At 44.8% G+C, this 14541-nt stretch overlaps 7 protein-coding genes and 1 long non-coding RNA gene across 10 annotated transcripts in view; 4 read left to right on the plus strand and 4 right to left on the minus strand.

The window, feature by feature from the left end:
• Positions 1 to 60: 60 nt before the first annotated feature.
• LOC136194810 (uncharacterized) lies at positions 61 to 1359 on the minus strand. The gene is made up of 2 exons (XM_065984063.1): positions 575 to 1359; positions 61 to 529 (listed from the first exon to the last, which is right to left on the minus strand). Exons 1-2 carry the CDS (start codon positions 1302 to 1304, stop codon positions 87 to 89), a joined length of 1173 nt encoding a protein of 390 aa, XP_065840135.1. The 5' UTR covers positions 1305 to 1359; the 3' UTR covers positions 61 to 86.
• Positions 1334 to 4188, plus strand: LOC136194807 (coiled-coil domain-containing protein 148-like). Its single transcript, XM_065984059.1, has 7 exons — positions 1334 to 1386; positions 1833 to 2069; positions 2121 to 2844; positions 2900 to 3047; positions 3101 to 3685; positions 3747 to 3797; positions 3851 to 4188. Exons 2-7 carry the CDS (start codon positions 2018 to 2020, stop codon positions 4088 to 4090), a joined length of 1800 nt encoding a protein of 599 aa, XP_065840131.1. The 5' UTR covers positions 1334 to 1386; positions 1833 to 2017; the 3' UTR covers positions 4091 to 4188.
• On the minus strand, positions 4060 to 4899 carry LOC136194821 (uncharacterized). Its single transcript, XR_010671718.1, has 4 exons — positions 4791 to 4899; positions 4622 to 4737; positions 4340 to 4474; positions 4060 to 4251 (listed from the first exon to the last, which is right to left on the minus strand). It is a non-coding gene; the product is annotated as an uncharacterized lncRNA (long non-coding RNA).
• Positions 4188 to 7279, plus strand: LOC136194815 (multiple myeloma tumor-associated protein 2 homolog). The gene is made up of 14 exons (XM_065984067.1): positions 4188 to 4303; positions 4358 to 4718; positions 4806 to 4935; positions 5122 to 5365; positions 5418 to 5867; positions 5971 to 6128; positions 6184 to 6238; positions 6284 to 6329; positions 6388 to 6437; positions 6485 to 6539; positions 6602 to 6684; positions 6734 to 6806; positions 6857 to 7005; positions 7078 to 7279. The coding sequence occupies exons 6-14, from the start codon at positions 6041 to 6043 to the stop codon at positions 7265 to 7267; spliced, it is 789 nt and encodes a 262-aa protein (XP_065840139.1). The 5' UTR covers positions 4188 to 4303; positions 4358 to 4718; positions 4806 to 4935; positions 5122 to 5365; positions 5418 to 5867; positions 5971 to 6040; the 3' UTR covers positions 7268 to 7279.
• LOC136194816 (cobalamin trafficking protein CblD-like) lies at positions 4934 to 6261 on the minus strand. 2 transcript variants are annotated; one of them, XM_065984069.1, is made up of 4 exons: positions 5951 to 6261; positions 5409 to 5900; positions 5272 to 5358; positions 4934 to 5210 (listed from the first exon to the last, which is right to left on the minus strand). In XM_065984069.1, the coding sequence occupies exons 2-4, from the start codon at positions 5895 to 5897 to the stop codon at positions 5013 to 5015; spliced, it is 774 nt and encodes a 257-aa protein (XP_065840141.1). In that variant the 5' UTR covers positions 5898 to 5900; positions 5951 to 6261; the 3' UTR covers positions 4934 to 5012. The 2 variants fall into 2 exon arrangements, with proteins under 2 accessions (XP_065840141.1, XP_065840142.1); XM_065984070.1 differs by lacking the exon at positions 5951 to 6261 and having other exon boundaries at positions 5409 to 5905.
• A 139-nt stretch (positions 7280 to 7418) lies between the features above and the next one.
• On the plus strand, positions 7419 to 9151 carry LOC136194809 (protein FAM117B-like). Of its 2 annotated transcripts, none has more exons than XM_065984061.1 (6): positions 7419 to 7944; positions 8021 to 8101; positions 8156 to 8377; positions 8431 to 8575; positions 8630 to 8753; positions 8809 to 9151. In XM_065984061.1, exons 1-6 carry the CDS (start codon positions 7432 to 7434, stop codon positions 8948 to 8950), a joined length of 1227 nt encoding a protein of 408 aa, XP_065840133.1. In that variant the 5' UTR covers positions 7419 to 7431; the 3' UTR covers positions 8951 to 9151. The 2 variants fall into 2 exon arrangements, with proteins under 2 accessions (XP_065840133.1, XP_065840134.1); XM_065984062.1 differs by having other exon boundaries at positions 8156 to 8368.
• A 7-nt stretch (positions 9152 to 9158) lies between these two features.
• LOC136194811 (actin-related protein 2/3 complex subunit 2-like) lies at positions 9159 to 10947 on the plus strand. Its single transcript, XM_065984064.1, has 12 exons — positions 9159 to 9309; positions 9375 to 9409; positions 9477 to 9535; positions 9612 to 9665; positions 9722 to 9767; positions 9817 to 9867; positions 9923 to 10058; positions 10121 to 10214; positions 10279 to 10405; positions 10485 to 10585; positions 10634 to 10734; positions 10791 to 10947. Exons 1-12 carry the CDS (start codon positions 9248 to 9250, stop codon positions 10813 to 10815), a joined length of 891 nt encoding a protein of 296 aa, XP_065840136.1. The 5' UTR covers positions 9159 to 9247; the 3' UTR covers positions 10816 to 10947.
• A 2394-nt stretch (positions 10948 to 13341) lies between these two features.
• Positions 13342 to 14541, minus strand: part of LOC136194594 (uncharacterized) — a 2907-nt gene continuing 1707 nt past the window's right edge. The window contains exons 3-5 of the mRNA XM_065983778.1: positions 14365 to 14490; positions 13641 to 14306; positions 13342 to 13594 (exon numbers count right to left, since the gene is read on the minus strand). Of these exons, the coding sequence (XP_065839850.1) occupies positions 13473 to 13594; positions 13641 to 14306; positions 14365 to 14490 (914 nt within the window). The 3' untranslated portion in view covers positions 13342 to 13472. The remainder of the gene's footprint in view (positions 13595 to 13640; positions 14307 to 14364; positions 14491 to 14541) is intronic.

Genomic DNA, 14541 nt, shown 5'->3' on the forward strand with positions numbered 1-14541 from the left:
GAGCCGAGATTAGAGAATAAGCGACGCGACGACGACGAAGACGCTGTATAATAAGGTGAGATGAGGTCACGCCCCCGCAATTTTATTTATATTTTTCCCGTATCGGCCAAATGCCTGTAGTCACTTATATGTATGTATCCCCATTCGTCGTACCATCGACAACTACCGCTATCATTCGTATCGCATTGTACGAGAGGTTGATTTGGCAAGCGCGGGGGTAAATGATTGGGTGGCGGAGGTGGGCGTCGACCGAGTGCAGGAAAATTCATATAATAGTACCATCGTTGTAAAATAATTTTGTGTCCGCTTTCGACTCGTTTCGCTTTGTGAATTGTCGTTGGATCACAATTTCCCTCCGAGTCCATGCTATTCCAGACAAGTGCTCGTCCTTTGACTGGTTGCACTGATATTCCGAGTTCCGGAAAAACGGTCTCGCCACCTCGTTCGACGTCACGCAAATAGACGAGAATTGTTGCGTAGCGATCTCGTTTTTCCGGTCCAAGCGTGCAATCGGTATGCATTTTATAACCTAAAAGTATATGAATTTTTATTTATTTTCTTAATTTTGACTTACCGATTTCTTTCGCATATGACGTCAATTGATATTTGCCTCCGTTTTCCGGTTTGAGTCCCGTTGTTTTGTATATACGTTCATCGAGAATATTCGTAAAGCGCATTTCGCCTGGATAAAAGGCCGTACTAGAACTCCACTTTATAATTGGTTTGATTCTCTCTGAAAATGACGCGTTGAGACAATAGGTGCCGGTGGTGAAATCGGCATTTGTTGCGCGATACTTGATTGCCGCCTCGTTCAAATGAATTTGCAACGTCTGAACGCTGTCGAAGCAGAAAAGGGGAGAAGGTATGGATTTGTCACTCGAATGCTTGTGGTGCAGCCGTATAAGCGCCTCGCATTCAATGTCGCTTAGAAAATTTTCTATAATATATACTTTGGCGTTTGATTTTCGTTTTGTTTGTAGGGGGAGAGCTTCGTATTTGAAGTGTCGATCGTCTTCGACTACATTGCTCATTTTCAAACCTTTCAGAATCGACGGCACAAACTCTTCTCCGGATCCCTCTTCTCTTTTTTCACTAGGCTTTTCTGATCGTGACGGCAACGGTGACGGCTGCGGCTGCGGCGGCATTTTTCCGATTTGATAGGAGACAACGCCTACTACTAGTACAAGTAAGAAGATTGCCACTGCAAATACGCCCGTTTTCCAGCGGCCGCGAGGCTCGCTCGCTTTAGTTGGTGTTGCCAGCTGTTGTTGCTTTTCTGAAATTCTATGTCTCTTCCTTGTCATTTTGCGGACGATAGGGGAGGAGAGCTGGGGAGGAGAGCTGGGGAGGAGCAAAGGATTAGCGCGCGTGCTGCCAACAGTACAGGTAACAAAATAATTAAATTAGCTAAAATAAGAAAAAAGGCACAGCACGTTCGCTCGAGAGCAGACCGTCACCGACGGGAGTCCCCTGTTTTTTGTATTCTCCTGTATACACGGAGCTATACACCATATAGGTATATATATATCGGACACCCACGTGATGCTCCACCAAGGCGACTAGGCACTTGGCGGCATCCCGGTACGTGCAGCCCCTGCAGGTCTTACCCATCCAGAACCCGTGGGGTTAAGTATGTGCCTGTAATCACTGACGCACCGTTGCTCCAGGACCTCGTTCCCGCCCTTCTCAGGCAAGGCTGCAATGAGGACCGTGTCTAACCATGCAATAGACTTATGTATTGTGAGGCCTTATATATGTGATCGCTGGTAGATTCGTAGCACTGCAACTTTCCGGCGCAAAAAAGTCGTCCATTTCCGTTCTTCTTCCTTTAGCGACATCTTCGAAAGGTGGAGGCAATTTCTTCTGGTGAATGACGATGCGCGAAGCTAAAATTTCGAAAATATAACGAAAAGAAAATTTTCAGTCAAAAAGCCGATCGATCCCCCGTATCAATTAGTGTATCGATTACGCAGAGCATATACGGGTGCTTCTGACAGCACGTCCCGGACACGTTAAAATGTCGGGAAGAAATTTGAAAGAGTTCCTGCGCAATCACCGAGCCGATTCAGGTAGCAGTAGCAGTTTTTTCGATCAGATAGGTAAGCGAAGTGACGTTCTAGACAAATCGTTGGTCGCAAAAGCCGTCGTAGCCAGCGAAAGAGGCTGGAAAACGTACGGGAACGTCGATTACGACTCTCTCGACGCCGATTTGAAATCGATGAAAGCTGCAGCGTCGCGTTCATTCGGAAAAATGCGAAAAGTCGCTCAATTGACGAAAAGGCGAAGAGCGGAAGAGTTGCGAAAGCGCCATTACGTCATTTGGCTGAGAGAGTCTCAAAGACTTGCGTCGATCGAAAAGAAATGTTTCACTTTTTCCATCGATGACGAAACGCGAGCATTGGAAGAGAAATACGCGCGAAATCGAATCGATTTTCGCGAGGCGACAGTGAAACCAATTTTGGAATTGAGAGACGATTTGATGACGTCGATGAAAAATAATAAAATTGAAAATGGAGATGGAACGAGAATTTTGGAGCAAGTCGAATTGGTGAAAATTCAACAGGAAAGTGTTCTCACTTTATTAAATGAGGAAGAGAAAGACGTCATTGGAGAAATTGAAATGATATTGAGCGAAATTGAAGAGGAAGAGTCTCCTGATTGTGATTTGAGTGAAGAAAGTGGAGTTTTGCTGCCAGAAGATAAGGTTGTACCTTTGGAAATTTTTCACTGGATATGTTCAGATGAAAATCTGAGGCATGCAGCTGTGCACGAGTTTGAAATATTGGATTCAAAATACGCATTGTGCCTAGAAAAATTGCGTGAAAAATATAGTGACGTAATATGGTAGGTAACTTGAGAGGTGTGTACTTAGACATATCATAATATGACAGTTCCTTAGTTCTTTGAATGGGGGATGGTCAAGAGAAGATCATTGGCGTTTCTGTGTTCTACTTGAACAGTATCCTACTACAATGACATCATGGAGACGTTGTCTTTACATTGATCGTCTTCAAAAAGAAATGCCTCAATGGTCAAGATCCCAATTGGTATACAGTACTGAATAATAATAATAATAATCTATGTATGACGGTGTTTTTAGGTTGAGCATGAACAATGGTATTTGGCTTGGTGTTTCTACGTCAAACGACGTCAAGCTTATTTGAGTAGTTGGAGGCGAAATCGACGCGATCTTTTAGCGAGAGTTAAAATTGCTTTTGAAGAGGCTTGGCTCGAAAATGAAGCGGCGCAGGAAGTGGTTCAAAGTCGCGAAGAACAAAAAGCGATTTGCGCTCGTCTCTCGCAAAAACTCGCCGAATTGAGAAGGAAAAAAATGGAGATGATGCAAGTGGAAGAGGAAATGGCGGAGAAACGACGAGAAGCGGAATTGGAGGAGTTAGAACGCGTAGAAGAACGACGACGCAAAGAACGAGATTATCAAAAGAAAAAACTAGATGACTATTATTGTGAACGCGAGAGAAAGAGAAAGGAAGACGAAGCAACGAATGCGGCACGATTGGAAGCTCTGCGAGCCGAAATGGACGAATTGACGGCAAGAGATAAGAAAAGAATCGCTTTTCGACGAGCCGAATACGAGAAGAAACTAGCGGCGAAACGCGAAGCGGAAATCGCCGACATTGACGAGAAAAAGGCAAAAGAAAAGCGACTTCAAAAACTGAGAGATCAGGTGCAGTATAGAGTGAATACCAAGGGCGAAAACCGAGACAGTGAACATGTCTTTCTCTTAGGTTTACGTATCAGTTGATCGGGATTTAGATCGCGCAATGAGACCAACAAAAGTCAGTGTGCATGGTGCCCACAGGTAAACTCATCATACAGTATCTCTATCTAGGCGTCCGCTTTGAGAGACGTTGGAGCTGAGTCACCGCCGTCGTCGCCGCCGCTTCAAATGCCCTTGTTTCCTATGTACACATACACGTCCGAAAAGATACTTTCAGATCGTCGTGTACGCGTTGAAGCCGCTCTAAGACAGGCCAATATTTTAGGTTCGGATTACGCTCGATCTACTCTAGCTCGCGTTCGACCTCCTCAGCCTCCTCGTAAAGACCAAACGTCCAATCTATTTAAATAGCAGAACCGCGCGCATATTTAATTGGCTGTTGATTGCAAGGCAAATATTAGGAAAAGTATGCTTAGTAGTCCGATGACAAAAGCTAGTGTATTGAGACAGTTGGCATTGCGAGATGCTCGACGAGCTGCTACGTAATTTTCACAGTTTATTCCTTGTCGAACCTAAGCGACGACGAAGAAAGCGGCGGCGGCGGCGCAGCGACAAGAGAAGAAGGTATTGATCCGATTCCTGTACATGTATGTTACGTACCTTTAGAGACTGGTGTAGGGCAGCCAATCCGAACAAAGGGCAGCAGAAAAGACTGAAAATAGAAAATCCCATGAAATCGTCGGGTCCAGATATAGTTCGAATGTGGTGCAAAATTGAAGCCGTGGCCGGAGAATCCTATGAAAAATCAGGCAAGTTAATTAATAGCGCGGTTGGGGGGGATAGGTATGCATCATAGGCGTGCGCCGCCACCGTCGGCATTGTGAAAGCGAAACCCTAAAGTCCGCCGACGTCCGGACAGGCAGATTTTGTCGCCTTACGTACTTTTTCTGTGGACGGCCTGGTGCCGCCGCCGCCGCCTTGGCGATCGTTTCGCCTCGGCCCGGGATCGTCAAATTCTTCCGTACTACTACTACTACTAGTAAGTTCCGTTTCTTTTTCTAGTTAAGACGACACAGTGACTGTACGATATCGTAAGCGGGTGCTGTTTTACCTATAATCTCTTCAGATTCTGAATGCTTCTTCACGAGCCTTGACGCAACGGCGACATTCATTCCTGTCTATGCGGATGTATGACGTCATGCTGGTCTCCTGAGGGCGCAGCCTTGCGCGCGCGCGCTGACCGCTCCGTGCCGCTGGTGAGATCATTATTTATTGATTTATAGAGACACAAACAAACACACACACACATATATACATGCAAAAAGTTCCCTTATTATTCTTGCATCAGTTCCCTAAGAACTGGCGATTCTGGTGGTGCATTTGTAAAGAGAACGCCCACAAAGACGTGCATTCCCCACAAATGATGACTAATACATTTGCAGCAACCCAAGTCCACAATATCAAAGCCAAAAAAGCGAAAACGATCATCCGTTTCAAAGAGCGTACTTGCACTGTACGTCTCTCCAAAAAACTAAGAAAAAATACTTATTAATTAAAAGTATTCCCTCCCCCTCCTATGAGAGAGAACTTACTGCACGGCCTGATGAAGGATCAATGAAATCGGCCCAATATCCGCTGGCAGTCAGTTTTCCACAGATGCATTTCCCACTTTCAATGAACTAGAGAGTGCATACCATATATATATTTATTTGCTATTATTTTCTCTTACATTTTCCAGCAGTTCTTGCCTCTCTTCCTGCACGTCGGACGTCCACGCCGTCATATCATTGATCGTCTTTTGACAAAGAGTGATCACCATCAATTCAGATCGATGACGTATGCCAGTTGATGGGGCGTCAGGAAACAATTCGAAAAAACTCGATTGAAGAAATTTGGGCGATTTTTGAACGCCGCACTCGAGAACAGGCGAAGAAGAAGAAGATGAGGAGGAGGAGGAATCGACACGAATATATGTCGTCGTTCCAGTGGAGGAAAGAGGAGAGGAATCGATTGCTCCATTGCCTGGAAGAGGAAATTGTTCGTTGACAATGAAGGGATTATCGAGAAACGATGAGAGTGGAGGAGGAGCTTGTCGCTCGCCTCCCATAGCGGTGAGAGCGCCTAGAGAGCGCGGAGGAGCGACTAGCGCTTGTCGAAGACGTCGAACGAGGAATCGAAGACTTGGAAGGTAAGCGACAATACGCGATTGTTGGCTCATTTCCTAACAATGACAGCGTTCCAGAACGAAAGAATCGATGCACTGTAAAATACCTTCTCTTTCTCTTTCTTAGCCTTCTTCGTTGTTGAAACTAGATTTAGCGTGCGTTACGAAACGTCGTCCTCCCCCTTCTCTCTTGGATCATGGAGATTCGCGGTGGAAATCGCGGTGGAAAAGACCTATTTACGTGGGACGAAGTAAAAGGAGACAAGCATCGAGAAAACTATCTAGGTAAATGGCTCGTCAACGCTGTTGGTCGCTCGAAAACGCTAAAAAAGTCGAAAAGGTCATTCGCTTATGGCTCCAGTGGGTCGATGGCAACAGGGAAAAGATTTGTCATGGTACGTTGCTACGTCAGCATTCTTCTACTAACCGCAGCACTTCAGGTACGCCAAAGGGAAACGCGCCGATGCAGAATCGATTCGAAGAGCGGTACAGTTACCCCATCGCGCGATGACGTCATCAAATTCCATGGTTGTACCCTGCGCAGGAGATCAATGCGGCGAAGCAGAGAGAAGCGAACTACATGGCTGCAGCACTGTGAGATCTAATTTAAAAATTAAACAAATAAATGAATAATTGATTAGAGGATACAACCCCGGCGTCTCACTTCTTTCGACCGGTGAGAAACTCAGTAAGCAGGTAGGATACATTGAGAAGTTAATTAGGTCTTATTTATTTATTTATTTAATTTTTTAAAAAAGGAAATAGCGGAAGTGTGCAAACGAGGTCAATTTGAACGCGATGACAATGACATTGAACGCGTGCGAGGAATGGGCTTCACAAGGTTTGTTTCTCTTTGATTCTTTGTCCTTAGTGTGATAAGGAAATCGCAGTCTAAATACTTCCATGATCCACGTGCGAGATAAGAAAACGGATAAATCCGGCGGAAGTATGACGGCATTTGAGGTCACAACCACAAGAGCAAAAAAAAGAATAGCTAACAGTGTCAATTTTAGGAAGGAACGCGAGTCGCTCCGCCTCCACCTCAGCCTCCGCCTCCGCCTCCGCCTCCGTCATCGTCATCGTCATCATCTCGAAAAGATCAAAGTGTCAATCGAACGGCGTTGTTTAAAAAGAAATTGATAGCTTCTCTTTCAGTAGAAAGGTAGCGTTCTCTTTCTCTCTCTCTCTCTCTTTCTCTTTCTCTCTATGCGGATGTGTTTGTTTTGTTTTGTAGCGAGACGGGAGCGGAATCTTCCGGCGGCGGCGGCGGAAAGAAACACAAGCATCATAGCAAAGAAAAGAAATCGAAGAAGAAAAGAAAACACAGGCACAATTCCGACGATTCTAACGACGAATCGTCGCCGGCGAAAAAGAAAGAAAAGAAAAAAAAGAAGAAAAGACGTCGAAGCGATTCGGACGCGTGAAACGTCCCGGAAGTTGTCGCATTTGCCCACCCTAGGAATTTACAGCTAATTAAATGGAGCCAATGAACGCGCGACACTGAATCACGTGCTCTCGTAGTCGATCGCAAAACAATCTCGTTCCCCCAGTTGCGCAGAGGCCCGAGAGTCAAAGAGAAGACGAAACAATGAGCCAAGCGAATCGCCAGCTCCTCAAAACGTCCCAAAGACCCCAGCCAGTCAAAGCAACGCAGCCCTTCTCACTAAAACCACCACCAAGTAGTCCAACGAAAATCGCAACTGCGTCGACAACGACGACATCGACGCGCAAAAGCCCGCGTTCGTCGCCGAGTCTTCTTCTTCCTCAAGAACCGCTTCGTTTCGCACCGTGGCGGAACGGCAGCGCCAGCGCTGGAGCAGGAGGAGGAGGAGGAGGAGGAGGAGGAACAGGAGGAGGAGACAGCAATCGCGGGTCGCCGCCGGAGAGACGAAGCCCAACTACGATGATTTCGAATTCGAAATTGCAAGCTTCGCCTCCGCCGCCGCCGCCTCCCTTATCATCATCATCGTCGTCACGCGCTTTGCCACGAGCTGGATCGCTTGATACACTCGTCGTCGCAGCGCCTGTAGCGACGACAACGACGACGACGACGATAGCATCATCATCATCATCTTCACGCTGCGTTACACGAGGAACACAGGTACAGTACACGTCTATGTATCTACTCGCGCGCGCGCGCACCTACACTAAATCTTTCCCCCCCCCCCCTACTGTAGACTAATCCCGATGATTTTCTCGTTGATGTGAATCAAATTCACAAGCGATCGGCTTCGCTTGGTAGCGTCGACTTGAAAGCAGTTAGTGAAATAGAGACTAGAATACTGGCTTTCCCTAATTTCGCTCTCTAAAAGCGCTTTCGGCTTCGCGAGAGACAACTGACACCAGACAAAGGATTGGGCGTGTACACGGCTCGTCAAGGCTCCTCCGTTGCTCAGGCAACGTCCACCGGAAGCACTTTATTGCCGCCAATCACGTCCCTGGGAAAAAATATGCGAATGAGCGTCGAAGGATTGAATCAAGAAGTCGAAACACTCGTCTGCAAAAATACTTATGAAGAAACCAAAGTACCTACTGTACGAGAGAGATTTGATTAATTTAATTATTTATTTATTTATTTATTTATTAGCCTTGTGATGTTCCTGATGGTCACAAGGCACCATTTGTCTATGTTCGACGTGGAAGCATCGACGTCGAAACTCAAACCCTGGAATCAGAAATTGGCCAAGAAAGTCTCATCTATACTTCACCTGGTCTACCAGCTATTCATTCCAGTGAATAAATCATTTAAATATATCTGATTAATCTGATTAATTTAATTGATTAAGGTGGATCGAGAGCATCTGATACATTCACTCCCAGTCTTTCTCCTCTTCTCTTATATCCTCCCTCTCCAAAATGCTCGTTTGCACGTGATCCTCCTGTTGGAGCCGAACGAGTCCAAGGCCTTCAGTGAGATCATACAAAATTAATTAATTATATTAATTAATATTATTAATTAAATTAGATTGCAAGCGACTGTTGCTATCATAAGCCAAGGTCCCGATCGAACCAAAGTCGGTTTTCATTTGCGAGGTGAGGGGACTCTCTTTTCGCCCATCCGCATCCGGGGAAATGCCGCAGCTGCCACTGCTGCTGTCGGACAATAAATGGAGAAAGAGAGAAAAAGAAAGAAAGAAAGAAAACGAGCTGTTGCGTTTATTTTAATTTTAATTGAGTTTGGTACATATATCTATATCACAGGGTAAGTGCGCGCGCGTTTCACTTGCAGTCCGTTCGAATGATTTCATTCGTTTGTTAATTAACAGCAGCACCGCTTTAGCAATTATCAGGGAGATTTTTTCATTTCACATACGGGTAGTCGTCTCGTCCGCGGTGTTCGCACTCCCGTATCTCTCAAGTCGTGCTCCCGTCTAATTTGCCGTCATTCGCAAGCGTATTCGACAATGATTCTGCTCGAGTTCCACAACCGAATTGTCGAAGAAACTCTTCGAGCGAAATTCTCGGCGTAAGAAAGGGAGGGGACCCCGTGGGGAATCGAAGAACCCCTCTCGCTCTTTATCTCGTCGACAGAGAGAAACACGAAGCTGTCGACATCACCGTAGCAGGTAATCGAAATCGCACGGACACACACGATCTCCTCCAATCGACATCCTATTCGTTTTTCGCCTGCAGACTTCGACGGAGTTCTCTTCCACATTTCAAATCCGGGTGGAGATAAAAGCAAGATAACGGTAAGTCTATAGCGCGCGCGCGCGCGCGCGGGCTTCTCCAATCCCTAGTCATCTATCTATCTATCTATCTTTTCAGCTGAGCGCTTCCATCAAATTCTACGGCGATCTTCAACAACACGGAGCCGATCAAGTCAGTCACTAGTGACGTCATAATCCTATGACCCATAATCTAGATTTTTATTTTAGCTTCTCAAACGCGTCTATGGCGATTTCTTGACAGAACCTGAATCCGGTATCATATTTATATATATTAAATTTATAATAACTACATCTATACCTAGGTTATGACGTCACTTTGCTGTTTGATTTGACTCAATTGCCTCAAGACAAAGGCAAGAAACACACCTAGGGGAATTAATCAATCAATTAATCAATTATTTATTATAGACAAATTAATCAAGGATGCCGCTCTTTTGAAGAGAAATTGCTTTGCTTCTGTATTCGAAAAATATTTCGATGCTCAAGCCAAGGGTCAAATTGACGACGCCAAGGCAATTATTCACTACAGAGACGACGAGACCATGTATGTAAAGAAGAGAGGGTTAGGTTAATTAATCTTTATCTTTTTTTAATTAATTAAAAAAGGTACGTTTCGGCTCAAAAGGATCGCATTACTGTCATATTCAGTACAATTTTCAAAGATGACGATGACGTCATTATTGGAAAAGTTTTCATGCAGGTCAGTCAGTCAGTCAGTCAGTCAGTGCTCTTATTTAATTAATTAACAGAGTTATTAATTTTAGGAATTTCGTGAGGGTCGTCGCGCTAGCACAACGGCACCTCAAGTTCTCTTTAAACATCGCGAACCGCCCTCTGAATTGGATGGGACTGATGCCAGAGTGGGAGACAACGTGGGTTACGTCACTTTTGGTATTTAGCTACATGCATGCATGCATGCATGTGTACCCCACTCACTGACCCTCCCTCTCTCTCTCTCTCTCTCTTTCAGTTCTGTTTCCGCGTCACACTTCCGTGAAGGCAAGGGACAATACAATCGATTTAATACACACGTTTCGAGATTATCTTCACTATCACATCAAATGCTCAAAGGTTAGCCGTAATTATTATATATTATTATTATTTATTATTTTCTTTTAGGCTTATCTACATTGCCGAATGAGAGCACGTACGGCTGCCTTTCTCAAGGTACTCAATCGCGCTCGTCCCGAGCTCAAGACAACGGAAAAGAAGACAGCTCAGTAAGAAATGAAAACTCAATAAATAAACATTATTGATTCTCTCTCTCTCTCTCTAGGGGAAAGTCTTTTGTGCGGAAGTAAACTTAGATATCAATTTGATTTGTGTGCTTGATTGGATGGATGATGTTGCGTTTTCTTTCTTTCTTTCTTTCTCTCTCTTTTTTTGGTAGAATTCGTTTTTCAATGGGGATCATGATGAGGTCATCTTCTTTATTCATTCGTCTCATTGAATGCATGCAACAAGGCAGCGAAAAATAGTAAGACAGTAAGTATATTAATATGTACGTAGTTGGGTCTAGTCTGACGTCATCATTGTCGCATGCACGCACAAACTATCATCATACGTAGGTAGGGTCTTTCTTCTTTTCTTCTTTTAGTATTTGTTTATTCCAAAAAATCGCTTTCTATAGAAGAAGGGAAATTTTGGCACGACAGCTACGACCAGCATGAAGAAATTGAAGCAGAAATGAACGAGCTGATAATTTGTATAAAAGCTCGCTAAAAGAAACCTAAAAAAGAGAGCAAATGATATTCGATGAAGACGACGGCTTTTCTTACTTACAGAACGATAGGTACAACGGTGAGAAATTTTTTCGTCGGTGTCCAATGCTCTTTTTCGTCGATTTGTTCCCAGTGGGTCAAACGACGCGATTTTCCCTGTTTCCCGTCGCCGAATGGGGTCCCTTTGAGCCAATGAAGAAATACGTAGTGCGTCTAGCACAGAGGAACCGATAAAAGAGGAAGAATGACGAAGGTAAGCCTTATTACAGCACTATGAAGACAATTCGTTAGAGTCCACACTTGAGCGACGCTCAAAAAGGGAATAGACATGAGAAGATAGTGCGAAGCGACGATGATGAGTATGTAGAATAGTGCCATGGGTCGTCCGTGAACCCAATCGGAATTGGGAGCCGATCCCGTTGCAGTTGCAGGATTCATGATGGATAGGCCTAGACTACGCATGCGCGCCGACGCCATTGCCGAGACAAATTCAAATTGCAACGCTTCGACGGACTCTACACGGACAACTGAGACTATTGAAGTATGAAAAGTCTACGAGGTACTCCTTTTCGACGATGGCGATTCGAAAAAACGAAGGGGGTCCCTAGGCCCTCTTCGCGATCGTCTTATTTCGCAATCCGCGGTATTTTTGCCTATTTACGCCAATCGCACTGCTTAAAATCGTTAACCGAAACGTATCCTAAAGGCAAACGAGCTCCAAATAGCGTTTTTGAACCCGTTTCAACGCGTACCGGAAGTGAGTCGTTTTTCGTGTAAAATTTGACCGGTACCAAGTGTTTGACCTCGTAGGGTTGTTTTACTGATAAAGTAGAGTAGATCTAGCGCGTTTATTTTGAAATCCGCGAGTTGAGATTTTTATGGAACCGTGAGCTATAGCCCATGGTTTTTGGTCAAAAACCTCATCTCTCAAAATTCTAAAATTTTCACGTCAAACGATATGCCTTTAGTATCTAGTTGATTATACCATCTCAAATTAGTCTACCGTACCAAATTTTGCTTTTTTGAAGGGGCGTGACTAATATTAATGTGTACCGGAAGGGGTCTTTTTTCGTGTGAAATTTGACCGATACTAAGTGTTTGACCTCGTAGAGTTGTTCTACTGATAAAATAGAGTAGATCTAGCGCGTTTATTTGGAAATCTGTGAGTTGAGATTTTTAGGCAACCGTGAACTATAGTCCATGGTTTTTGGTCATTTTGATGACCTCTCCGATTCCTAAGATTTCTTTATAAAACGATGGCTATTGGTTGCCTGTTTGATCTCGCAGTACCAAATTGACCTCACACTTCAAATTTTGGCTAAAATTTGAATTTTTTGTAGATGCCTATATGAAGACATGGATCAATTCCCTCCTCCTCCACGGCGTTTCTTCAGCCAATTCAAAGTAAACAAGTCAATAGATTTGAGTGCACTGGTTTCTAATTTGATTTTAGTTCTCTCCTCTCCCCAACGGATCAACCAATCCGACGTTATTAGATGCAGAAAGAAGAAGAAGTAGACGAAGCCATCACCCTGGGGACTTGGGTCAAAGTCTCCCTCCTTGTGGGCTGGAGGCTAATGCGCTCTCCCCTGGGGACTTGGGATAAAGTCTCGCTCCTTGAGGGCTGGAGGATAATGTGCTCTTCCCCTGTGGACTTGGGTTAAAGTTCACTGTGGGGACTGCAGTCTCAGTCTCACCGCTTGGCCTCCTAGGGGGGGTCAAGTGGCAGCGCAGGAGCGACGGCCCAGGGACAACCAAGGAAGGAGGAGGAGGAGGAGGAGAAAGAAGGGAGAGGACTTTTATATTTTAATTCTTACATCCGGGATATTTTGAATAAAATTTTGGCCATAGTTTTCCCTGCTTTTTATTGAAATGCACACGCGACCTAACTACGTACACCGCGCGCGCGTTGGCCCAGGGACTCTTGCATGTCCCTAGGCTCAAGTCCCTAAGCTAAAGTGCTTTTGTCTCCATACCTTGGAGATCAAAAGCTTGGCATGCATCTATCGCTAATTTCAGGCACTAAAAAAATTCAAAAAATGCGCGAAGCCGTTCTCTTCTTCTTCGTCATCGTTCTCGCTGGAAGTCTTCGGTTCACGCAAAAGCTAAACAACCACAGTCTATTTTTCAGAGGAGGCATGAACGCAATTGAGATCAATCTTAGAGAGCACAACATTAAATAAATTCAAGTTCATTTCTACCTGTCTTTATGTATGCACGATGCAGCACGAAACTATCTATGTACGTGGCGGCGGAGGAGAAGCATTGTCATCATTAGTGCACTCCTCATTCATCCACTTCTTCATCTCCGCCGAATACTGAGCAAAAGCATTGCTCCAAGCAACGACCGGATCAACGCCTTTACAGACGAAGAATTAATACTCGTCATTCAAATTAATTTTTACCTGGGCAATCAAGATGATAAGGACCGGCTGCAGTGACTCCATCCGGACAGCATCCGTGCTCAGTCTCTAGACAAGAAACAATAGAAGTAGGAGCAACAGTCGTAGGTTGAATTGGAGTAGTAGGAGTCTCGGAGGAGATCATCTCAATAAAAGCGCTTTCACAGAACGGACCAACGAATCCCGTTCCACTACAATCGCACGTGACCGTGTCATAACCGCCAACGCATCGACCTCGATTTCTACACGGATTTACGTAGAGACACGGATCAGCGGCGCATTCGACAGCGATGCTCGCATTCGTCGATACGATGACGTCAAACGAAGCCGCGCAATCGTCCACGTAATCCGTATAATTGACACGAATCCATTTGCGACAGGAGACGAATTCTTGATGATGATTATTCAAGAGCCAACAGCGCGCGCGAGACACTTGATCGCGCGTGAGATGCGTCATCGCTTGCCGATTGGTCGACGCCATCAAATTGGGACTTTGATTGAGACGCGTTGCTTGAGTGGCAATGCAGGGGGATCCACTCAAATCACTACTGCTCACATATTGAGCGCTTGTATCCTCGCAAAAGTCGCCTACTCGATCGCGAATATAGGCGGAAAATGTATTGCTTTCGCGACACGGATTTTCGCAGGCGCGATAGCACAAGGGTTCACCTAATAAAAATTATTTAAATGTCCCCCTCCTCTCTCTCTAAGAAGTACATTTACTTACATTGAGCTGCTTCGTCAGAATTATCAAAACAAGACGGAAAACCGTCGCAGTAGGCGGCAACGGGAATACACTGAGGATCATTTGGATTCAAACATTCAAACTGATCCGGATTACATAGCGTATTATCTAGAAAAATTAAATATTTATAAAATAAAACTACTATTATTTATATGTGTG

This window comes from Oscarella lobularis, chromosome 13 (genome assembly GCF_947507565.1).
Source record: "Oscarella lobularis chromosome 13, ooOscLobu1.1, whole genome shotgun sequence".
Lineage (NCBI taxonomy): Eukaryota > Metazoa > Porifera > Homoscleromorpha > Homosclerophorida > Oscarellidae > Oscarella > Oscarella lobularis.

Excerpts from the sequence above, each read along its gene's own strand:
- LOC136194810 (XM_065984063.1), bottom strand. The coding sequence starts at position 1,304 with ATGACAAGGAAGAGACATAGAATTTCAGAAAAGCAACAACAGCTGGCA. Across the intron at positions 530-574 it reads GTCATATGCGAAAGAAATCG|GTTATAAAATGCATACCGAT; the intron begins GTAAGTCAAAAT and ends ATATACTTTTAG.
- LOC136194807 (XM_065984059.1), top strand. The coding sequence starts at position 2,018 with ATGTCGGGAAGAAATTTGAAAGAGTTCCTGCGCAATCACCGAGCCGAT. Across the intron at positions 2,070-2,120 it reads CAATCACCGAGCCGATTCAG|ACAAATCGTTGGTCGCAAAA; the intron begins GTAGCAGTAGCA and ends GTGACGTTCTAG. Across the intron at positions 3,048-3,100 it reads AATGGTCAAGATCCCAATTG|GTTGAGCATGAACAATGGTA; the intron begins GTATACAGTACT and ends CGGTGTTTTTAG.
- LOC136194816 (XM_065984069.1), bottom strand. The coding sequence starts at position 5,897 with ATGAGCCAACAATCGCGTATTGTCGCTTACCTTCCAAGTCTTCGATTC. Across the intron at positions 5,359-5,408 it reads GGCAAGAACTGCTGGAAAAT|TTCATTGAAAGTGGGAAATG; the intron begins GTAAGAGAAAAT and ends TGCACTCTCTAG. Across the intron at positions 5,211-5,271 it reads ATCCTTCATCAGGCCGTGCA|TTTTTTGGAGAGACGTACAG; the intron begins GTAAGTTCTCTC and ends ATTTTTTCTTAG.
- LOC136194815 (XM_065984067.1), top strand. The coding sequence starts at position 6,041 with ATGGAGATTCGCGGTGGAAATCGCGGTGGAAAAGACCTATTTACGTGG. Across the intron at positions 6,239-6,283 it reads CAGGGAAAAGATTTGTCATG|GTACGCCAAAGGGAAACGCG; the intron begins GTACGTTGCTAC and ends GCAGCACTTCAG. Across the intron at positions 6,807-6,856 it reads GAAGTATGACGGCATTTGAG|GAAGGAACGCGAGTCGCTCC; the intron begins GTCACAACCACA and ends TGTCAATTTTAG.
- LOC136194809 (XM_065984061.1), top strand. The coding sequence starts at position 7,432 with ATGAGCCAAGCGAATCGCCAGCTCCTCAAAACGTCCCAAAGACCCCAG. Across the intron at positions 8,576-8,629 it reads TCTACCAGCTATTCATTCCA|GTGGATCGAGAGCATCTGAT; the intron begins GTGAATAAATCA and ends TAATTGATTAAG. Across the intron at positions 8,754-8,808 it reads GAACGAGTCCAAGGCCTTCA|ATTGCAAGCGACTGTTGCTA; the intron begins GTGAGATCATAC and ends TAATTAAATTAG.
- LOC136194811 (XM_065984064.1), top strand. The coding sequence starts at position 9,248 with ATGATTCTGCTCGAGTTCCACAACCGAATTGTCGAAGAAACTCTTCGA. Across the intron at positions 9,410-9,476 it reads TGTCGACATCACCGTAGCAG|ACTTCGACGGAGTTCTCTTC; the intron begins GTAATCGAAATC and ends TTTCGCCTGCAG. Across the intron at positions 9,768-9,816 it reads CTTGACAGAACCTGAATCCG|GTTATGACGTCACTTTGCTG; the intron begins GTATCATATTTA and ends ATCTATACCTAG.